A 22,537-nucleotide genomic window follows, 5' to 3' on the forward strand; every position below is an offset into this window, starting at 1 on the left:
CATTAATCCTAAATTGTTGCTGATGTCTAGCCTGAAATACAGCACGAGGATTACGATCTGCCCATACGTGTTCATTGTGGAAATTGGTAATTCCATCTCTCCCAAACGTTGCCTCGTCTGTAAACAAAACTGATGAGACAAACAATGGATTGACTATTTGTGCTAGAAACAATCGGCAAAAGTTCTCCCGTGGTGGATAATCGGCAGGCGAAAGGCCCTGCACACGTTGCTGATACAAGAGCTGCTCGTGAAGTACCCTCCATGCTGTACTGTGTGATGTACCAGTTGCCACAGCCAATTGTCTTGTACTGATACCTGGATCGTCTTCGACACAGTGTAAAATGTCTTCTTCGAGGTTCGGCGTACGAACAACTCTTGGTCTTCCTCGATCACCAGTCTGTGGTGCAACGGTTCCTGTCTCAGCAACGCGACGATACACAGCAACAAAGATTTGATGATTCGGTTGTCTTCGGTCTGGAAACGCCATCTGATACAGCCGTACAGCCTCGCGTCCATTACCATTCGCGCGACCATACATAAAAATGATGTCAGCCTGCTCACGAAATGAATATCGCTCTGCCATGGTTGAACGAAACACGTTAACTCACTCCACGTTCACAATTGCAACGTTGAAGACAGACTAATGACAAATGACATATGTAAACAAGTCTCCATGGCAACACTTCGCCATCTGCAGTCCATTTCTGATACAACGAGTCACAGCCTTCTATGAATAAGTGCACAAAGAAATGAAATTTTGAGGTTGGACCTCGAAGGCCGTTAAACGCAAACTTTTAGTAATAAATGAATAATGGGGAAACAAAGGATTATGGGACATATGTTCATATGAACTTTTTTCCTTCTTTTGGTGTAAGGAACCCATGCCTGAAGTTTGTACAAGTATTTTTGATACACCCTGTATATATATATATATATATATATATATATATATATATATATATATATATATAATAGCCGCCACTCAGTAAATTATAGAAATGAAGATCTAATTTAAGATATTCTCTACATCTACTTACATAACACCGAAACGTACTTTCATATCATCAATGTAGCATTAATATGTTTAATTAATGAAAAATAGTCACATCATGGCATTAACTATAATAATTTTTCATTTCTAATGGTAATAATGTCATCAAACCACCCAGAATCAGACCTGTAAATTTATTTGTAGTAAGTCTTGAAGTTTTTAATAACCAATTATATTTATTTCTGGATCGATTTAATTCAGTAATAAACCCAAATTAATTAATTTAACTGAATTGAATTTGAACTCTAAATATGTCAGCAATCCTGCAGGTCATGGCCTTCGTGTAATAGCCTATTGTTATTTTAGTGTGTTTGTGTTTTGTTTTATTCTGAAAAGTCATTATTTTTCAAAACAGACGACAGATGAATTTTGGAAAGTAGGAAAATAATGTAGGAAAATTAACATTTCACTGAAAACTACTATTTTTCTGAAAGGCTTTGGGTTCCAAGCTTCAAAATGAGGGATCATTTATTAAAATTCATTTAGCCGTTTTCCCGTAATTTCCATTACCAGTTCAAATTATATATATAGATTTTAGAGTATAAATTATTCAAATCCAACACCTTATCAGTTATACTTTAAATACAACTCCTTTTTAAATATTTGTATATAAAGTATTGAAAACTTAAGTCGTTGTTGCATACAAAGTCTGAGACTTCTTAAATTAGTGTACCTAGGCATAAACCAGTAGAAACATGTTGTTTCACTAACATACACGAACTTTATTGAATGAATAATAAGAAATAATAGTACATTGAAAATTCAGTATATCAAAATAATACACAATACGAATTTTTTTAGCCGATAAGCCCTTAAATTTTTATGGAAATATAGTGTACAAACAAAATAACGTTTTGTTTTAAATTTATAATAAGAAAAACAGAAGGTATATTAACAAAATAAATTTTGAAACTGTGCTACAGATGAAAACTCTTCTACTAGGGTCTGTACTGTGAAATATCCTTATTCATGATCGTAAATTTCACTTTCAGGATGATTTTCATCCAGCACTGGTTCAGAATCCAAAATATTTTGAAGAGAACATGCATTTTCTGATTTCAACAATTACAATAATGAAATAATATTATTTTTCTTTGGTAATTTTATGCCAAGACGAGGAAGATTTTTTATATTAAGTCCTTCCTTTGGTGGTATATATTATAACCTACTGAAGAAGTGAATGGTTGTAAAACGGTATTGTAATTATATGATGCTGCCAAAGATCCTGATGTACTAAACATGAGTATAACTTATTTTTATATGGAACATTTTGAACCTTTCGCCTTAACACAGCACTTCACATAATGAACTCTCCTGCCATTTAGAGTCAACGAAATAAAATACAACTTTTATAGTCGATAGAGAAGACATGAAAGATTATGAAAATGCCATCGCCGAGATAACGACTTAAATAGAGTTAATCTGTTATTGCATCGAGCGCTTCAATTTTGTAAGTTATTTAATATTATGAACATAAAACTATCAATAAATAAAGTGTTTTGGTAATGAACAGATTTTTGACAAAAAAATGTTAATTAGGCCTATTCCGCTTTTGAAGCGAAGATAACTGACTGCGATATGACTCAGCACTTCTTCCCTAACCGATTATATCCTAATGTCTAAGATCCTAAATGTATTATTCTTAAAATATGAATGAGTGAATGTAATTTCTGAGGATAACAAATTTATAAACAGTTACTTAAGTAAGCTATAGGCGTGGTTATAGGCCTATGAATGATCTAGTTTATCTTAATAGTTCTTGCTAAGTTATATGCAATTTCTCTTGCTCCGAAACTGCACTCTAGTGTAGATTCCAATCTCTCTTGGGATTATTGCATTATTGGTAGTGTTGTGGGATTTAATGGATTAATGTAATTGATTAATCGATCAATTTCTGTTGTAAGATTAATCGATCAAAAATATTTTATCGAATAATTGAGCCGATTAAAATTAATCGGTTGTAGTTGATGTTAATTATAATTTTGTTAATACAAACTCATACTAAAAATTCCGACACTATTTCTCTCTCGGAAAATGCTTACTTAAAAGAACAATAGGACTGTTATTTTCTAACTGTAAACCAGGCAGCGTAGGGAAAATCTTTGCACAAACACTTCAGAAAGAGATGGAGATATGAGGACAGTGACCTAGTCTACCTCTATTGAAAGTTGAAACACATTGCGAAACCCTTATTAAGTTTCATGGTTTTCCAAGAAAACTTCCACCTTGTTGTCAGCTCATCTTCCTAGCATATGAAATACATACTTTTCTGGGATTCGTCCCCCTCATTCCTTATAAAATAGCCATGTCTACACTGTGTGCAAGTGAGAACGTAACTTTCTTCTTCTTTTTTAAAAATCTGGTAATTCGGATTACAATAGGGACCAGTTTTCTGTTTCGACCGCTGTACTTTTGAAGGAGTTGCAGTTTCTGTATTGAGTTTGTATATGAAGGTTGTGTGTTTAGTTTGATAAGGAAAAAAAAAAATCAGTTTTGTGTGGTCTGTGAAAAGTGTAAACTCCATTATGTCATAAGAGAATTTGAGAGGTAAACACGGTGAAACGTTTGAATATAAATTGAACGATCGTGGAGAAGTGCTTGACAGAAAAAAAGTTTTTTCGTGTTTAGTGATGCAGGAAACATTGTTACTAAACGTAGAGCGGCACTAAATTCGGAGCATGTGAATGCACTCACATGTTTAAAATCATGGATGAAGCAGTATTAACTAGGTGAGTCTTCATACTTTTGTTATTTATGTTTGTCTCAAAAATTCCCGGAGAAATTGACACAATAAATTAAAAGCCTCATAATAAATATGTTAGTAAATAATTAAAATAGTTGTTTTGTAATATAACGATACAATATACTATACAGATTTACAACATTTAATACTTATGCTTATCACCGAACACAAGTTAAATTTAACAAAATTCTGTATGACAGTATATTAAAACATTTTTTTCAACTCAATCAAAACTCGATTAATCTATCGCTTAATCGATTAAATTTAAATAGTTAATCATTGAAATATTTTGATGATCGACAGCACTAATTATTGGTACATTATTTATTTTTTCGAGGTGTTCCAAAAGTGTAAGGCAAATTTAGAGTAGTCCCATTGAGAAATCCTTGAATTCATTCCTTCAAAATACCATACCGCTGTAACCAACCCTACCAATTCCAGATAACAAAGTGATGAAGCGTAGTTAAATGAGCAGTTGATGAAGCGTAGTTAAATTAGTGATAAAAAGACGTTAATAAAAATCTTCCATTCCTACATGATGCCATCATATGCTACGCGTAGTTCATATCACGGAGAAATGTGTGTCTATCTGCAATAAATTAGAGCCAACTAGATCGATCAGTTCATCTCGCAATGTAGAGGTTTAATGGCCTCTCAAACCCAGCAGTCGATGGTAATCGGGTTCCCGTCGGAACGTTCAATTAGCTCTGGTTACAGATTGCGTTGTTAATTATCTTCATTTGAACTATGAGAACTAATGTGGAACGCAGAAACAGTGATAAGTTAGCAGGGGGCGTTGATTGAGTGCAACGAGGCAAAACACACAGACAGAAAATCGTGCGGGTTAAAATTAAATTGTTGCAACAATGCGACGTAACAGTTTAATTTCTTAATGACATCCAATCCACATGAAAGAGATTTAACCATTTAATCTCAGTGAAATCCGTCTATAAAGCAGTTTCAATATGTTTTAGTTCGTTAATTTTTCTTTCTGGTGTTAAATTGAATTTCAATCCTTACAAAATCTATCACTCTGTTTTATTTCTTAGGACTAATATCGATTAAAATATATATTTTTAATATATAATACGAGACTCATGCTGAAAGTAAGTTTCCTTGGGGCCGTTTAGAGAAAGAAAACACAATTTCAGGAAAGATTTATTGGAACAGATGTGTGTATTTATTTTCACTGCAAGTGGACAAGAACCCGATGGCAGTGGTGCAAACAATATAAACAACACACAATAAAATTACAATACAACAATACAATACACAATACAATTAGATACACAATACAATTACTGTATATACACAATAAAATTATACACAATAATTACAATTAATAATACATAAAATAACCTAATTAATAAGTGAACCTAATTTTACATTACAACCTACATAGCCTATGTTTAGGCCCTACATAAGTTTCATATTGGTACGGATAATAATCTTTCACTTTACTCTCATTTCACTCACTGCACTGGCACTATGACACATTTCACTGACACTATAGAGCACATTTCATTGACACTATAAATTATCACTGATCGGAACTATTCACTGCACTGTAAAACCATAACTTCACTGACTCACCTCGCTTCACTGATACAACAATTCAAATAAGACATACAATTACATCCTTATTCATACTTATAAACAGAACTACATTTTAACTAAACTTACAATTCAAACCAAGGGAGTAACTTTCAAGCTAAATAAATACATGTCACCTTAAAATATAAATGTCACCTTAATCTTAATTTACACTGTTTACACAACGTTTTAAATTATTCTTGAATCTCCTTAAGGAAGGACAGCCCTCAAAGAGCGCTGCAGGTAGGTCATTCCAATCATTTATAGTTCTACAGCAATTGTTGAGATATTTTTCAACATATTCCCCGCCGGAACTGAGACATTTGTCATACCGTAGCATCAACTTTTGTATCCCTTTGTCGTAGAAGTCAGCCGCCTGGGATCGGAACCAGTGTGTGACAGCCGTCTGCACCTCTCTGTCACTGTGAAAATACTGACCGGACAGGAATTTCTTGAAGTGTAAGAAACTAGCAATCGCTCTATCGCATACGGCTCGGTTCACAACAGATCTTCAGCAGAAGTTCCGCTGGGACGTGTTTCAACATCCATCCTACAGCCCGGATCTTTGTCCTAGCAATTACTTACTTATTCAATTTTGTATTTGGAGTTATACAATAATAATGAGCGTGAAAGTAACACATTTTCTTCCTATTCTTCTGCTGTTACCAATTGTCTGACCAGTGGCCAGGATGACATTCGTGAATCCAACGCTGACATATGATCCATCCTGCCTCATCCCCTGATATAGCGGCTCGAAACCCTAAATCCTTCCTGTATAAGCATCAGAAACCCGTATTTTTTAGTAGGTTATTTTAAGACGCTTTATCAACATCTTAGGTTATTTAGCATCTGAATGAGATGAAGGTGATAATGCCGGTGAAATGATTCCGGAGTCCAGCACCGAAAGTTACCCAGATTTTGCTCATATTGGGTTGAGAGAAAACCCAGGAAAAATCCTCAACCAGGTAACTTGCCCCGACCGAGAATCGAACTTGGGTTCGCGGCCAGACGCGCTAACCGTTACTCCACAGGTGTGGACGAAACCCGTATTACCCCTAAGACTTCGCCCCATACGATTGCTGATGATAGATAAAATGAAGGAGATGTGGAAAATGTTGATGGAGTAATAGAGGGAAACGGGTGTACCCCGGGAAAAGACCCTATGCAACGTTAGGCTTTTCCACCAAAAATTCCACCACGACCTTGCCGGGGATAGAACTCGAACAGCCTGCATTTAAGACAAGCGTTCAAGCACTTAAGCATAGACGCGCCTATCGAAACCGTCATTAACTACATAAAATATTCATCTCTTCACTACGTTTTTTAATGGTTTTGTGCTCTTAATTAATGTTGTAACAAGTTACTGGAAGCTTATGAAGACCTACTCTTTTGTTATTATTTTTAACTTTTGCATGTTATTTCCAAGTAGAGATAATGGCAGGGTTTTGTTAATGTCATAATAAGCATATGTATCTTGTGATAACTTATTATTTATTTAATATTCATAACATTTATTGTCAAAGAAATCGTCGCCAAAATTTCCAACTTTAAGCTTGTGTATTACAATTTTTATTAATGATATTGGGTAAATCTATTTATAATTGACCAAGAAATATGTCCTTAAAATGTTGCACATTAATTTACAAACATTTCATATAAACATGTGCATCGTTTGTTTTCGATTTAGCTCCGTATTTTCTTGCGCGTTGGGACACTTGCTACATTATAACCACAGTCTACTATATACAGTCGCGAAGCTCAATATGTAGTAAAAATGTAAACATGGGTAGTTGCCCACCACTAGGATCGGTACTATCGCCTCATCATCGCAGATCTCTCTCCTAGTAGACGACAAAATATGTTACACTTTCGTTGTGTTCTTTTGTTAAAATTAACATCTTCCTTCCATTATTGAAATATTAAATGCATAAAGTTAATTTATTATTTTAATAAAGTATATTAAATTCCACCATAAACTCGAAGATACCTGCAAGAAATAGGTTAGTATTATTTTTGTTTGTGCAAAACGAACTAAAATTTACTATAATCGCTTCACTCATTCAAGATTATAGCGATAATTAACTATGAAACCGATAAATATTAATTTGCATTTCCCTTTACAACAATAATAATGAAATATGAATTGATGGAGTAACTTACGTGTACCGGTACTTGTAGTGTAGGCTTACGTAGTTAACAAAGTGGGATGAGGTTAAGCAATAATAATCACACCAGAATTGGAAATAAAACGTGATCAATAAATTTTATTGTAACAGACTTTTTTTACGTCTCTAGTAAAGTAACAAATAAAAATAACAACAAAATTAACAGCTATAATTAAAAACATATCCTTTGAAAAAAAAAAAAAGTAGGCCTAAGCAATAATAATCCCACCAGAATTGAAAATAAAACGTGATCAATAAATTTCATTAAAACAAACTTAATTTTTCTACGTCTCTAGTAAAATATTATTATTCCAATTATTATATTTTAGCCATTAACATTTTCATTACAACCAATAACGAACGTTTTATAAGCATCAATGTGAAATACTCAACGAGCTAGCACTCGATGGAAATACGACACAGTCCAAAGTCGACCGTGAACAGTCTATTGTTTCTAGTTGCTAACCGCTTGGAGCGCTTTATCACGAGATTTAAAAAAATCACGTCAAGCTTCGCGACTGTATATAGTAGACTGTGTTATAACTAAGTCACCTCCTTGGCATTCATATTTTATTATTATTTTTCACATGAAAAATTAACTTTGGAAATTGATAAGCACAGGAACGCCATTTCGTAGTGCTTTAGCAATAACGTGTTTAGCAAGACTCCTGGCTTCTGTTGTATTCAAACAATTACAAAATACGATAATTTGGTCCAGGGAGCATCCGTTTTTGGTGCAAAGATAATTCGTTTGGCGTTCTTTCATACTCTAGGGTTTACTGGTAGAACTTGTTGAAGATTCTAGTCATCTTTCTCAGAATGAAAGTACCAACTTACGCTCTTTCTTTCCCTCGCTCTGCCAGTCGAATTCCCCTTCGTCGACCAGTTCCATGAAGCTATCCTTCTTCTTGAAGTACATGGCCAGGTCTGTGGAGATGATGGCGCTCTCAACAGTCTTCATCACGGAGCGGTAGTCCTCTGTCGATAGAGACTGCACAAACAAACATGATTGTAGGCTTCCGAGATACAAGTTAATTTACATACAACACATCCTTCATCATATATCAAACTTTAAATAGTTCACCAATTATTAAACATGCAGTGACACAAGATTACTCTTTATCACTAACTGAGCTACGATTATCTGATCATGTAAGCGAACTTTCTAACCACGGGATAAGTCAGAACCAAAGATATAAGTACTTGACTAACTTTGAAATAGTGCCGCTAGCTCTCAATAGGTGACACTATATATGGGACGGGTAAAAATGTATTTGAAAAAATGATGTGGATTAAGTATAAATTATTTTCATACTTACTGTATCAGTAGACTGCGGCTAAACCTAATGATTTTTTTTACAATATTTAGAGGAGGATTAAAATCTGATTTGTATAATGCGGGTACATTTATGTACTACTACACAGACTGTTCAACTATTGATCACTATCGATTAGTAGGGCCAGGTATCTTTAAATGCTAGTGTACATACATTGACAACATCGTGCTGAAATAGCAGATGGCTCTGGAAAACCATTTTAAAATTAAGAATACATTTTTAGACACATTATTATTATTATTATACTAGCCGTACCCGTGCGCTCCGCTGCACCCCTTAGAAATAAATATAAAGTAATTACATAATTAAAATAGGACGTTAGATCCAGGGAACATTCGTGTTTGATAGAGGGATAAATCGTTTAATATGTTACTTAATTTAAATTGCATCCAAATAATTAAAATGCGATCATTTTGGTCCACAGACACTCATTTGGTGCAATGACAATTCCTTTAACATGTTTCTTAATTTTTATTACATGCAACCATAGCTTAATGAAGATTGACATCATTTAGATTTAATGTGTATACTTTATCTTACTTGTTATAGGTTTCCATTGAATTATGGTAATAACTTAATTTTAACCCTTGTTTTCTACGTATTCAGTAAATGGCGCTTGGCCCACTATGGTTCTGAACCCTTCAAATAACTTAAATTATATTATATAATATTACATTGCATATTATATTATATTATATTATATCAGAAGTTACTGTAATAACATTATAGCATTATGTCCATCTAGAGAAACTGCACTTTCCAATGGTTAAATAATAATTAATTATACAAATCGGTTAATTTAGCTTCCGATATTACTTCATACAAACACAGAAACATTCTCTGTAGGATATCTTTCATAGCTTTCGATTGTTGCTGTCCAAGGCCCCTTATAGACGAAGTCATTTGTTTTTTAATTCATTACACGGCCTTAGATGGCAGTTATTTTAATTTTAAAACTCATTTATCTCATTAAATATCAGTCCTATCAAAATTTTTCAAGGAATAAGACTTATCGCAAATTATTTTTAAATAAACTTTTGCTATTTAACATTTTTCACAAAAATCAATAATAAGCGAGATATTTCGATTTATTTAATTCAGGCCCCCTTATAACACCCCTTTTAAATAATGTATTTTGAATGCCATATAGCCTAAAATCTAAGTTACAACGAACTTAATTTATATTCCAATTTTCATCGAAATCCGTTCATCCATTATCGCGTGAAAAGGTAACAAACATACAGACAGACAGACAAACAAAAATTTCAAAAAAGCGATTTTCGGTTTCAGGGTAGTTAATTATGTATGTTAGGACCAATTATTTTTGTAAAATCGAAAATTGCCAGAAAAATTTCGGCTACAGATTTATTATTAGTATAGATATAAAGAAAGACACTCTTTCAGCTTTCCCAATAACCGGACTGCCTCATTGGACAAAGCATAGAGCGAAAACAAAAACAGACCACAAAAGGGAAAAGTAGGGAACAAACAAGAAAGGGAAATTAAGTACAGGAATTATAATAGCATATATATAAGAGGCCTAAACGTAATAAACAAACGGATTAGACGTTCGAGCAAAAGTTCTTCCTTTTTAGGAAACAAAGTACAGGTGGTATTTTAAAATGGCAAGTGATCCTCTGATAGCGGCAAGGGAAACATCACGAATGAAGTCGTTGTTCAGCTGGAACTTCTTGCAGAAACTGGCAAAGAGGCGAGGTATTGTGCCCCTAGCGCCAACCATTAGCCCAACTACTTCACTGGAGGTGAGGTGATATTTCTCCAAATAGAATGGAACTGTGGGCTCATAAATTCTGCATTTTTCTGCGTGGACGTCAGCGGGCTGTTGTTCCTGTGCCTCGAACCTGATAATGTAGGCGGATGTAGAGCCTGGTGGAATGGCAAGCATGTCAATTCGCCGACAGGATCCCTCTTGAGAGATGCCATGGACTTCTTCGTGCACAGTGAGACCTTTCTTCCTCAAGGCTTCGGCAATCATGGACCTGATTCTGTGATGTCTATTATTATTACTTACTTACTGGCTTTTAAGGAACCCGTAGGTTCATTGCCGCCCTCACATAAGCCCGCCATTTGTCCCTATCCTGTGCAAGATTAATCCAGTCTCTACCATCATATCCTACCTCCCTCAAATCCATTTTAATATTATCTTCCCATCTACGTCTCGGCCTCCCCAAAGGTCTTTTTCCCTCTGGCCTCCCAACTAACACTCTATATGCATTTCTGGATTCACCCATACGTGCTACATGCCCTGCCCATCTCAAACGTCTGGATTTTATGTTCCTAATTATGTCAGGTGAAGTATACAATGCGTGCAGTTCTGTGTTGTGTAACTTTCTCCATTCTCCTGTAACTTCATCCCTCTTAGCCCCAAATATTTTCCCAAGATCCTTATTCTCAAACACCCTTAATCTTTGTTCCTCTCTCAAAGTGAGAGTCCAAGTTTCACAACCATAAAGAACAACCGGTAATATAATTGTTTTATAAATTCTAACTTTCAGACTTTTTGACAGAAGACTAGATGACAAAAGCTTCTCAACCGAATAATAACAGGCATTTCCAATATTTATTCTGCATTTAATTTCCTCCCGAGTGTCATTTATATTTGTTGCTGTTGCTCCAAGATATTTGAATTTTCCCACCTCTTCGAAGGATAAATCTCCAATTTTTATATTTCCATTTCGTACAATATTCTGGTCACGAGACATAATCATATACTTAGTCTTTTCGGGATTTACTTCCAACCCTATCTCTCTACTTGCTTCAACAAGAATTTCCGCGTTTTCCCTAATTGTTTGTGGATTTTTTCCTAACATATTCACGTCATCCGCATAGACAAGAAGCTGATGTAACCCGTTCAATTCGAAACCCTGCCTGTTATCCTGAACTTTCCTAATGGCATATTCTAGAGCGAAGTTAAAAGGTAAAGGTGATAGTGCATCTCCCTGCTTATTATTATTATTATTATTATTATTATTATTATTATTATTATTATTATTATTATAAAATATAGTGAAGTATAGAGCATATGATAAACATTACTTTTAAGTACTCGTACAAAAAAGGTAAAATTATTATATGTAAGACGAGTTCTCACATGGTGGGCAATGTAAGGAAAAATGATGTGACAGATGATTAAAAATGTAATGTAAATATCACTAAAATATCTAAATGTAGTAAATACGTGGAAACATGCAACACTCGTCATAATAGTAAGATAGTTTGGTAATTTGTCATAAGGCAATTTTCTAATTTAGATTTAAAAGATTTCAAGGTTTGGCAGCCCTTGACTTCAGGCACCAGAGAGTTCCAGTGACGAGTAGTTGCTTTTATAAAATGCATTCATTCTTTCGCAACTGCTCCTCACAATTTATCTACTAGGCCTTTCTTACGCTATTTTTATCATTCCATAATCGAAAATTTGGGACCTTGCAGACACAAAACAACAAATCTGAATATACATCTACTTTAAATTGAATTGAAAAACACTCGTAATTTAGTGTAAGAATAAAAAGTAGTCACAACTCGTTACGAGTTGTTCGTGGCAACTCATAACGGTGACGAAAGCCCTAAACCCGTGGTTCACCTGGAAGATGTTGTTCCCCTCGCTGTTGAGGATCATCACGCACTGGTCGAAATGGTGGTGCTCCATCGTGCTGGTGGAGTAGAGGATGGCCAGGGGCGACTCAGTCTTGGTCTGGAAGGCGTTGTTGGTGCCACGATGATCCAAATCGTGGCATAGGCAAGCCACTAGCAGGCCAAGGATCTGCAATTAAAATCCTGCGGTCTGAGATTCACGTTATTTCTGTTATAGAGTAAATAATTTCGTGCACCAGTGGTCGTAAACTATTGCTAGACTTACAATGTTATCCAACGACGACAATCGCGCTTGACTTTTTTCGTCTAATACGCATGGAGGATAAATATTAAACCACCGAGTGCGATTTTCCATTACTTACTTACTGGCTTTTAAGGAACCCGGAGGTCCATTGCCACCCTCACATAAGCCCGCCATTGGTCCCTATCCTGAGCAAGATTAATCCATTCTCTATCATCATATCCCACCTCCCTCAAGTCCATTTTAATATTATCTTCCCTCCTACGTCTCGGCCTCCCTAAAGGTCTTTTTCCCTCCGGCCTCCCAACTAACACTCTGTATGCATTTCTGGATTCGTCCATACGTGCTACATATCCTGCCCATCTCAAACGTCTGGATTTAATGTTCCTAATAATTATGTCAGGTGAAGAATACAATGCGTGCAGTTCTGCGTTGTGTAACTTTCTCCATTCTCCTGTAACTTCATCCCTCTTAGCCCGAAATATTTTCCTAAGCACCTTATTCTCAAACAATCTTAACCTATGTTCCTCTCTCAAAGTGAGAGTCCAAGCTTCACAACCATAAAGAACAACCGGTAAGATAACTGTTTTATAAATTCTAACTTTCAGATTTTTTGACAGAAGACTGGATGATAAAAGCTTCTCAACCGAATAATAACAGGCATTTCCCTTATTTATTCTGTGTTTAATTTCCTCCCGAGTATCATTTATATCTGTTACTGTTGCTCCAAGATATTTGAACTTCTCCACCTCTTCGAAGGATAAATCTCCAATTTTTATATTTCCATTTCGTGCAATATTCTCGTCACGAGACATAATCATATAGGCTACTTTATCTTTTCGGGATTTACTTCCAAACCTATCTCTTTACTTGCTTCCAGTAAAATTCCCGTGTGATTTTCTGTTACATTCTTAAAATATATTCTGTAGAATTGTTCTCGTAATAAAGCCATATTCTTATTTATTACCGTCATACTGCTTTCATGTTTTCCTCACATTTCTGTATACGATCCACCACATGTCCTAATATACTTCTCATATCATCTTAACTATACCACATGAAATAAATAAATAAATAAATAAATAAATAAATAAATAAATAAATAAATAAATAAATAAATAAATAATAAATAAATAAATAAATAAATAAATAAATAAATAAATAAATAAATAAATAAATAAATAAATAAATATATACATATATAAATATATAAATAAACAAACAAACAAATAAATAAATGAATAAATGAATAAATAAATAAATAAATAAATAAATAAATAAATAAATAAATACATATATAAATTTATAAATAAACAAACAAACAAATAAATGAATAAATAATAAATAAATAAATAAATATATACATATATAAATATATAAATAAACTAACAAACAAATAAATAAATGAATAAATAATAAATAAATAAATAAAGAAATAAATAAATAAATATATACATATATAAATATATAAATAAACAAACAAACAAATAAATGAATAAATAATAAATAAATAAATAAATAAATAAATATATACATATATAAATATATAAATAAACAAACAAACAAACAAATAAATAAATAAATATATATATACATATATAAATATATAAATAAACAAACAAACAAATAAATAAATGAATAAATAATAAATAAATAAATAAATAAGTAAATAAATAAATAAATAAATAAATAAATATATACATGTATAAATATATAAATAAACAAACAAACAAATAAATAAATGAATAAATAATAAATAAATAAATAAATAAATAAATAAATAAATATATACATATATAAATATATAAATAAACAAACAAACAAATAAATGAATAAATAAATAAATATATACATATATAAATATATAAATAAAAAACAAACAAATAAATAAATGAATAAATAATAAATAAATAAATAAATAAATAAATAAATAAATAAATAAATAAATAAATATATACATATATAAATATATAAATAAACAAACAAACAAATAAAATATTAAATAAACAATAAATAAATAAATAAATATATACATATATAAATATATAAATAAACAAACAAACAAATAAATAAATGATTAATAATAAATAAATAAATAAATATATACATATATAAATATATAAATAAACAAACAAACAAATAAATAAATGAATAAATAATAAATAAACAAATAAATAAATATATACATATATAAATATATAAATAAACAAACAAACAAATAAATAAATGAATAAATAATAAATAAATAAATAAATAAATAAATAAATAAATAAATAAATATTTTCTGATATTTTCTGATACATAAAATTAAACTCTGCTTCAATCCACTATTTCCTGCCTCCATCCTTTGTGACATACTTCTTCACTTTTTTATGTACCCTCCATTCCATTGAAGATAACTATACAATACTTATCTACATTATTCTTGTTTAGAAACACTCTCGGCTACAATCTACTAATCCTCCTCTACTAACATTGCTATCTTTCATTATTCTTATCTATAATTTTCTGTTTATCTTCAAATGTTTTTATCTCTGACTATTATCCAGTAAATATCTATATTCCATTTAATTTTCCAATGTTCGAATGTTTGTAACACTACTTTGCTATCACTTGTTCAATTTACTTATCATTTTTTCACTTTATTGGTTAGCTTTCATGAACCACTCATCTACTTGCACTCACTTCCACTTTCTCTCTAGTCCACTTCCCAGATTTTTCCTCTCTCTACTACCTACATAAAACACTCAATATATAGCTACATACTACTACGGAAAAAAGTGAGTACTTACAATATGCAAGTTTGATATAAAATAAATGTATCTATTGCAGAAATAGGCTATACAAATGTAATATTATTGCAAACACATTCGTTAGAAGACAAACCAAAATAGATTATCAAATCAGTTGCTCTAAAGAAGCTAATTAATTTTATCCTTATGACTGCTTTCAAGTTTTTGAACAAATATGAACTGAAAATGTATGTACATATCAGCCAGAACTTCAATCAGAGGATAAGAGCCTTTTAGTGACTTCAATATAAAAATGAATTTTAAAATATAATTTCAAAACTATTGGCCCTAATGACACATAATTTTGTACAGATGATATTATTGTAGGCACGTTTGTGCAGTTTAAACGAAGCATTATTAATAAAGAACCAACTTATCTTACAATTGAAAATTACAAATTTGAATATGTAAAAAATTTTATGTAGCTTGGCTCCATGATCAATAATGACAACGACACCAGTCTTGAAATTATGGGAAGAATATCTATAACAAATAAATGTTACTTTGGATTACTGAAACATATTGAATCGAAATTCTTAACCATCTCAACTAAAATAAGAATATATAAGACGCTTATTAGGCCGGTGTGGACGTATGCCTCAGAAACTTGGACTATGAACAAACAGGACACCAGAAGACTTACTATCTTCGAAAGGAAAATTTTGAGAGCAATTTATGGACCCGTCAAAATAAATAATGAATGGAAAATTAGATATAACAATAGTAATATGCGTTACAAGAGCGGTATGTTGAAGTTTTCATGTTCGAGGAAAAGTTTGAAAAAGCGAAACGTAGTTGAGCTTTTTAATTTCCGAGAATTGAAAGAAAACATACCACTCGTGTATCGTACATTATTTTGTGCGAAGATCATTTATTACATACCTGAAAGAGGAATTTCTAATTAGTTGCAATGAAATTTCCATCTTGGTTTCTGTTCAATGACGGCAAATTTGGAAAACAAAAATATCTATCTTCAACATTGTTGCTTTAAAATGTTTTCTGTGTTTACTATATTCCAGCAGGCCGTGATATACGTCTGTCTTTTTTTTTTTTCCCAGTCTATAAATGCGAACTTAAAACAAACGGTAAGGTTATGTAACGATTTATTTTTCATTTCAATATTTTAACAATATTATTTACATAACATATTGCAGTAATAACATCGGCATCTGGAATCTTGTTGATATTTTCACGGCTTCCTTAATCGAATGCAGTAACTTTGGTGGAGTTGTAGAGTTTACTTAATTTTTTGCAAATATTTAAAAACAATAATTAAGAGTGCAATTTAGGCGAAATTGTAGTAGTAAGTTTCCAGTTTATAATTATTACTATATTGAACGTCTCTAAAAATAATATGTTAAGAACCTAAAGCAGTAAAATCAATATGTCACTTAAGCGGTAAGAAGAGGGGAATTGTTATGTGTGTTAGGTTGGGAATACTGAATGTGGAATTTCACACTTACCGCGGATAGTTTTGTGCGGAAACCAAGCAAATACGCACGATCTCGCACAAAGAAATATACGATCTGTTTAAGGAGGCAGATATTATAACAGTAGGTTATTAAAATAGTCGATTGCAGTGGACTGGACACCTGGTAAGAATGGACGATACTAGACCCGCTACAAGAGCCTTTACATCCAATCCTGGAGGAAGCAGATCCAAAGGAAGACCAAGGAGCAGATAGGAGGATAATGTATACGAAGATGCCAACTTTATTGGTTCACGAATGTGGACAGTCAAGGCCAGAAGTAGAGATGGCTGGAATAAAATACTGAGGAAGGCTAGAACCATCAATGGGTTGTTGAGCCGATGATGATGATGATTATGTTTGTGCAGTTTAAATTTCATAAATTTTGGATGAAAATTTTAGAAATTAAAAAAAATAATGTAAGAGTCCCCTTAAAAAAAGTGTTGAGTACCAACTTTTCCGGACGGTTTTTTTAAGGAGAACGAAGAGGGCCTACTTGATTAAAAAACAATGTATTTTTTGTCTCAAGCCTGTGGCCTCATGCATGATAGAAATTATTATAACCGGTATTATTTTACGTATATAGTTATTCTCATCATTGTTTTTTTTTTGTGGCAGAAATTACGAATGCAACTAAGATCTCACCTCCAGGTCAGTCATGAAGCGTTCCATCTTCCCTGTCTTCAGCATCGCGAACATCGTTTGAGCAACGTTAAGGGCATGTCTCCAATTATGATACTTGACGGGGCGGTAGTTCTTCTTGACGCTCAGTATCCATCGACACAGAACCTGAAAATAAATTCGTGCGGTGACCAGAAAAATAAAGTGTTTATAGATGTAAACCTTTGATTACTTCGACAGAATATAATATATCTTCGTAGTCAGACTCCAAAGCAGCTATTCTATCAATCGTCTCTAAACACACACCTTCATCTCAATCAGCAGAAATAACTAAAATGCTCTCTCAATTAATATCACTCAATAAAAGAATTGTATTCCAATGAATACCATCCCATTGTGGAATCCTGGGAAACGAGAATGCGGATGCTTTAGCAAAGAAGGGCAGCATTGCTACTTACAGACCTGTTACTAAATCTACGTATTACTCTGTGAAGAGATTTATTAAATATACATACTTATACTTCAACAAACAAAATTTGATAACACAATCCCAAGGGAAAAAATGGAACTCTCTGCATCGAAATCCACAGTTAATTCCCGATTTACCACGAAAATCGTCTGTAGCTGCATTTAGATTGGCAACAGGCCATGATTGTTTGGCTAAACACCTGCATAGAATTGGAATATATCAGTCCCCTAACTGCCCATTGTGCAACTCAAATCAAGAAATGGATTCGGAACACCTCAAAATCTGTGCTTCAGTGGCTGGTCATGATAATATCTTTGAAAAATATTGGAGTGCAAGAGGTCAAATGACTTTATTGTCAAACGCCTGGCATTAGAAAACAACAACAAGTTCGTAGTGTTCTTTGTACGGTATATCAGGAGTCTTAAGATGTCATTGCAGTTCTTGAGGCAGAGGGTGAAAATATAGCGGAAACGGGGGTGAAGAAGGAAGTGAAGAATAGGGAAGATGAGAGGGATAAGGATAAATAGGAGCAGAAGTGTGAGGATGAAGTGAAAGATAAACATAAGTATAATACGAGAAAAATAAAAAAGGAGACAAAGATTTAGAAAATAGAGGACGGAAACAATAAGGATAAATCGGAGAAAAGTTAGGTTACATTGTGAGAAAACGAGTATAGTACGAATCAACAAGAGTACAGAATAAGAATGAGTATGATGAGAAGGTAGGAGCAAATACCTTACTATAATAATACCGGACAGCTGTATACTAGCAGCATTGATGTGAGTGCGAAATATCGCGGACCTGACATCTAGCTGAGCGGCTTGGAATTATGTCCACAAATACAAATATTAACATAACAGAATCGGAATATTGTTTAAAACGTGAGTTACTAATGTGGACTAATATATGAAACACTTAAGAAATGTTGAATAGCATTTAATGTAAAATTATTATCTTATGTCAAAGCTGGATATTACGAGAAATATTGCATACTTCATATTACTTTCCGTAATTAATTGTTACATATTTTTTCTTTGGTTTAGTGAGACAAAATTAATTCTGACATTAAGAATGAATTTACAGTAATGCTTTATATACGCATTGCTGACAACTGCAAAGATAAAATTGATAGTAATCTGGTTCTTGTACTAATTAGTAAAGGCATGTGGGCAAGAATAAAACTTAATTTGATAAAACCTTAAAATTTCCAATACATTTTAACTTCTATTCATTTAAATAAAAAATATAATTTGTATTTTTCTATCAACACAAAGACGAAGAAATTAGGCCTACTAAAGAATGTTGTTGATTCACGTTTTATGATCCCTCGGAAATCGAAAGTACAATTTGAAGCAATTTTAAAACACTATTATAACAAACTATTTTAACAAACTATTAACTAGTCCAGGAACAATATATATTGCAGTTGATTACAGTTTGTTTCGCGAGTATCGCCACACCGGCCGCCTAGGTAGCAGCACCAGCGTCTCGTTCGCGCGCAGAACTGCTAGCTGTCCGGTATCATTATAGTAAGGTATTTGATATTACTTGTATTGTGAATGTACTTTATAAACAAAACACCATCCACAACTGCCAACTTCTGTTCCAATTCGGATAACTATGGAATAGATCATCTTGGAATAAACAAACGTAATAAAACACGACACTCCATTTATTCTATAGTTAGGCACATCCACGAATAGCTATTCCAAGATTTATTCCGTAATCGTACAACTGGGCATTAGAGGTGTATCTAATATATGACGATGATGATGATGATGATGATGGTGGTGGTGGTGGTGGTTGTTGTGGTTGTGGTTGTGGTTGTGGTTGTGGTGGTGGTGGTTGTGGTGGTGGTTGTGGTGGTGGTGGTGGTTGTGGTGGTGGTTGTGGTTGTGGTTGTGGTGGTTGTGGTTGTGATTGTGGTGGTGGTGGTGGTTGTGGTTGTGGTGGTGGTGGTTGTGGTTGTGGTGGTGGTGGTGGTGGTAATGAGAGGGATGTGGTTGAACAAATTGAAGTTGGAAACTTGTGTAGATAAACTAAAATAATCTGCATATACAGGTTTCATTTACAACAGCCATTCTATGGATTTAGGTGGTTCACTCACGTCATAAGGAATGTGGAACTGCTTGACGAGGTTACACTGCAGGAACATGCGCACTGTGGCTCGACATGTGTCCTCGTCGGACAGGTCGAAGTCGATGAACGTGAAACTAGAACAGACAAACATAATATTTAATTCAAACCAAGCGCAGATTGCCGCACAAGCTTCGTATCAAGGAATTTGTGATAACAATAGATATTTTGACAAGATAAGGCTGAAGATTCGCCATGGAATTACCTGACATTCATCTTACATCTGTAGGAAATCGCTGAAAAATATTTAGCTTAAGTGGGTCTCAAATCAGCACTAACGGAGCATTGGTACACGAATTCTAAGAGCTAATGTCTAAACTAAGGGATCTTAGGCAGCAAATTAAACATACCAACGTGTACAGTAGTGGCAAAAAACCGGACCGACCCTTGTAGCTGATTTCAGAGCCTCGTTCACTCACAGCACGATAGACTGCTAACTAGACTTTCGTGGTCCGAATCCTGCCTGGAAAAGAAACTTTTTTTTGTTCCTTATTCAAATTTATTCCCAATACTTTTCAATTGCAACAATATTTTACTACTTAATTAACTTATTCCCAGAACATGAATTTTACCAGCAATCGAAAAGTATTGGGAATAAATTTGAATAAGGAACAAAAAAAAGTTTCCTTCCCAGACAGGATTCGACCAAGAAAATCTTAGTCACCAGTCTGTAGTGCTCTGCAGTGAACGAGGCTCTGAAATCAGCTACAAGAGTCTGTCCGGTTTTTTTGCCACTACTGCACATCAATTTTAAGTTAAAAATATTGTGACAGCGACGTGAGATTCGAACTCACGACCAGCGTCCCGCAAGAGAGAAGATCGCGCGGAGCACTTTGTGATGGCGCGCGGCGAAGAGGGGAAAGGGCCAACGCGGCGAGAGAGTGGAGCGAGAGTGCGCGCGCATCTGGTGCTGGTAGAGAGGAGAGGCCTCTGGCTTTTTCTGGAATGCCATCTCTAGAGACGCGTGGAACCTTCGAGGCTACGTCGCTGTGGTTATAAATTACGGACGCGAAGGAACGACAGCAGTTTCAGAGTTTTCCAGTTTGCAGTTTTCAGTTATTAAGTCAGTGAGTAAGCCAGAGCAAGCAAGCCAGACTTGTGTGCCGGAGTTCGACTCGAGTGTGCGTCCGCATCTGCGTCAGCATCCGAAGGCCTGAGTTCGAGTGCAGTGGACCGCAGTTGGAGGGACCTGAGTTCGAGTGCAGTGGACCGCAGTTGGAGGGACCCGAGTTCAAGTACAGTGAACTGTCTCTGAAGGTCTGTGGTTCGAGATACTGTGAACTCGAGTGACTGAGATAGAAGAACTGTGAACTGAGAACTGGTAGTTCTGATTTGTAAATAGTGCTTTGCAAATATTAGTTAAGATTAACAGTTCATTGTTGTGCGTAATAGTCCAAGTAAATTGTCATTGTCGTCGGTGGAGTGCTATAACGAATACTGTGTTGAGTGAGGATCCAATTGTTGACGAGAGCGTTGAAGGTGAATTGTAGAAAGGAATTACTGTTGTGACGAATAAATTACATTGTTGTTACTAATAAAATTCACATTGGTGTCAGAACCGGGACATTATCGACAATGGGTGGACCCCAGCGGAGAAGACTACTCAGCTGCTGACCGCGCTTCAAGGACAGGCGTCGGAGATTCTTCACAGCGTTCCAGAAGATGGGACAGCCGCTGAGATAATGGCGGCCCTGGAGGGACGTTATGGTGACCATCAACTTGCTGCAGCATTTAGGACCCAACTAAAAACGAGGGTCCAACAGTCAGGCGAGTCCCTACAAGAATTCGCGATGGCGGTGGAACAACTGGCCCATAAGGCCCTCAGGGGCCTACCTAATGATTTCATCGCTGGAGAGGCGGCCTACACCTTCGGCAGCGGAGTTCGAGACCCGGAAATAAGACAACAGCTACTCATAGCAGAGCATCGCAGTATCAACGCAGCTCTGGCGGCGGCCCTCAGGATGGAGGCGGCCAAGTCGGCGGCGGGAGTCTCAACACCGCACTGGATCAGGAGCGTCACGGCGACGGATGCTGGGGGGGCGCCAACCGAAGCCACCCGAGCGGCAGTCAACGGAGCGGCGGAGACGACGGGCGCCCACCTGCTGGTCCTGTGGCAAACCGGGACACTTGAGAAGGGACTGTGACCAATCCGGCCACAGGCAGGAGAGAGAGGTGGCCGACGTCGAGGAGCGCCAGCAGTCAACGGAGCGGCGGAGACGACGGGCGCCCACCTGCTGGTCCTGCGGCAGACCGGGACACCTGAGAAGGGACTGTGACCGATCCGGTCACCGGCAGGAGAGAGAGGTGG

The 22,537-nt window shown here is 34.8% G+C and overlaps 1 protein-coding gene across 7 annotated transcripts in view; it reads right to left on the reverse strand.

The window, feature by feature from the left end:
* Positions 1-22,537, reverse strand: part of Pde6 (phosphodiesterase 6) — an 840,004-nt gene that overhangs the window by 19,883 nt on the left and 797,584 nt on the right. For all 7 annotated transcript variants that reach the window (XM_069822899.1, XM_069822895.1, XM_069822898.1 and 4 more), the window contains 4 exons: positions 20,201-20,306; positions 17,649-17,792; positions 12,491-12,670; positions 8,390-8,543 (listed from right to left, as the gene is read on the reverse strand). In XM_069822899.1, the coding sequence (XP_069679000.1) occupies positions 8,390-8,543; positions 12,491-12,670; positions 17,649-17,792; positions 20,201-20,306 (584 nt within the window). The remainder of the gene's footprint in view (positions 1-8,389; positions 8,544-12,490; positions 12,671-17,648; positions 17,793-20,200; positions 20,307-22,537) is intronic.

This window comes from Periplaneta americana, chromosome 4 (genome assembly GCF_040183065.1).
Source record: "Periplaneta americana isolate PAMFEO1 chromosome 4, P.americana_PAMFEO1_priV1, whole genome shotgun sequence".
Taxonomy (NCBI): Eukaryota; Metazoa; Arthropoda; class Insecta; order Blattodea; family Blattidae; genus Periplaneta; species Periplaneta americana.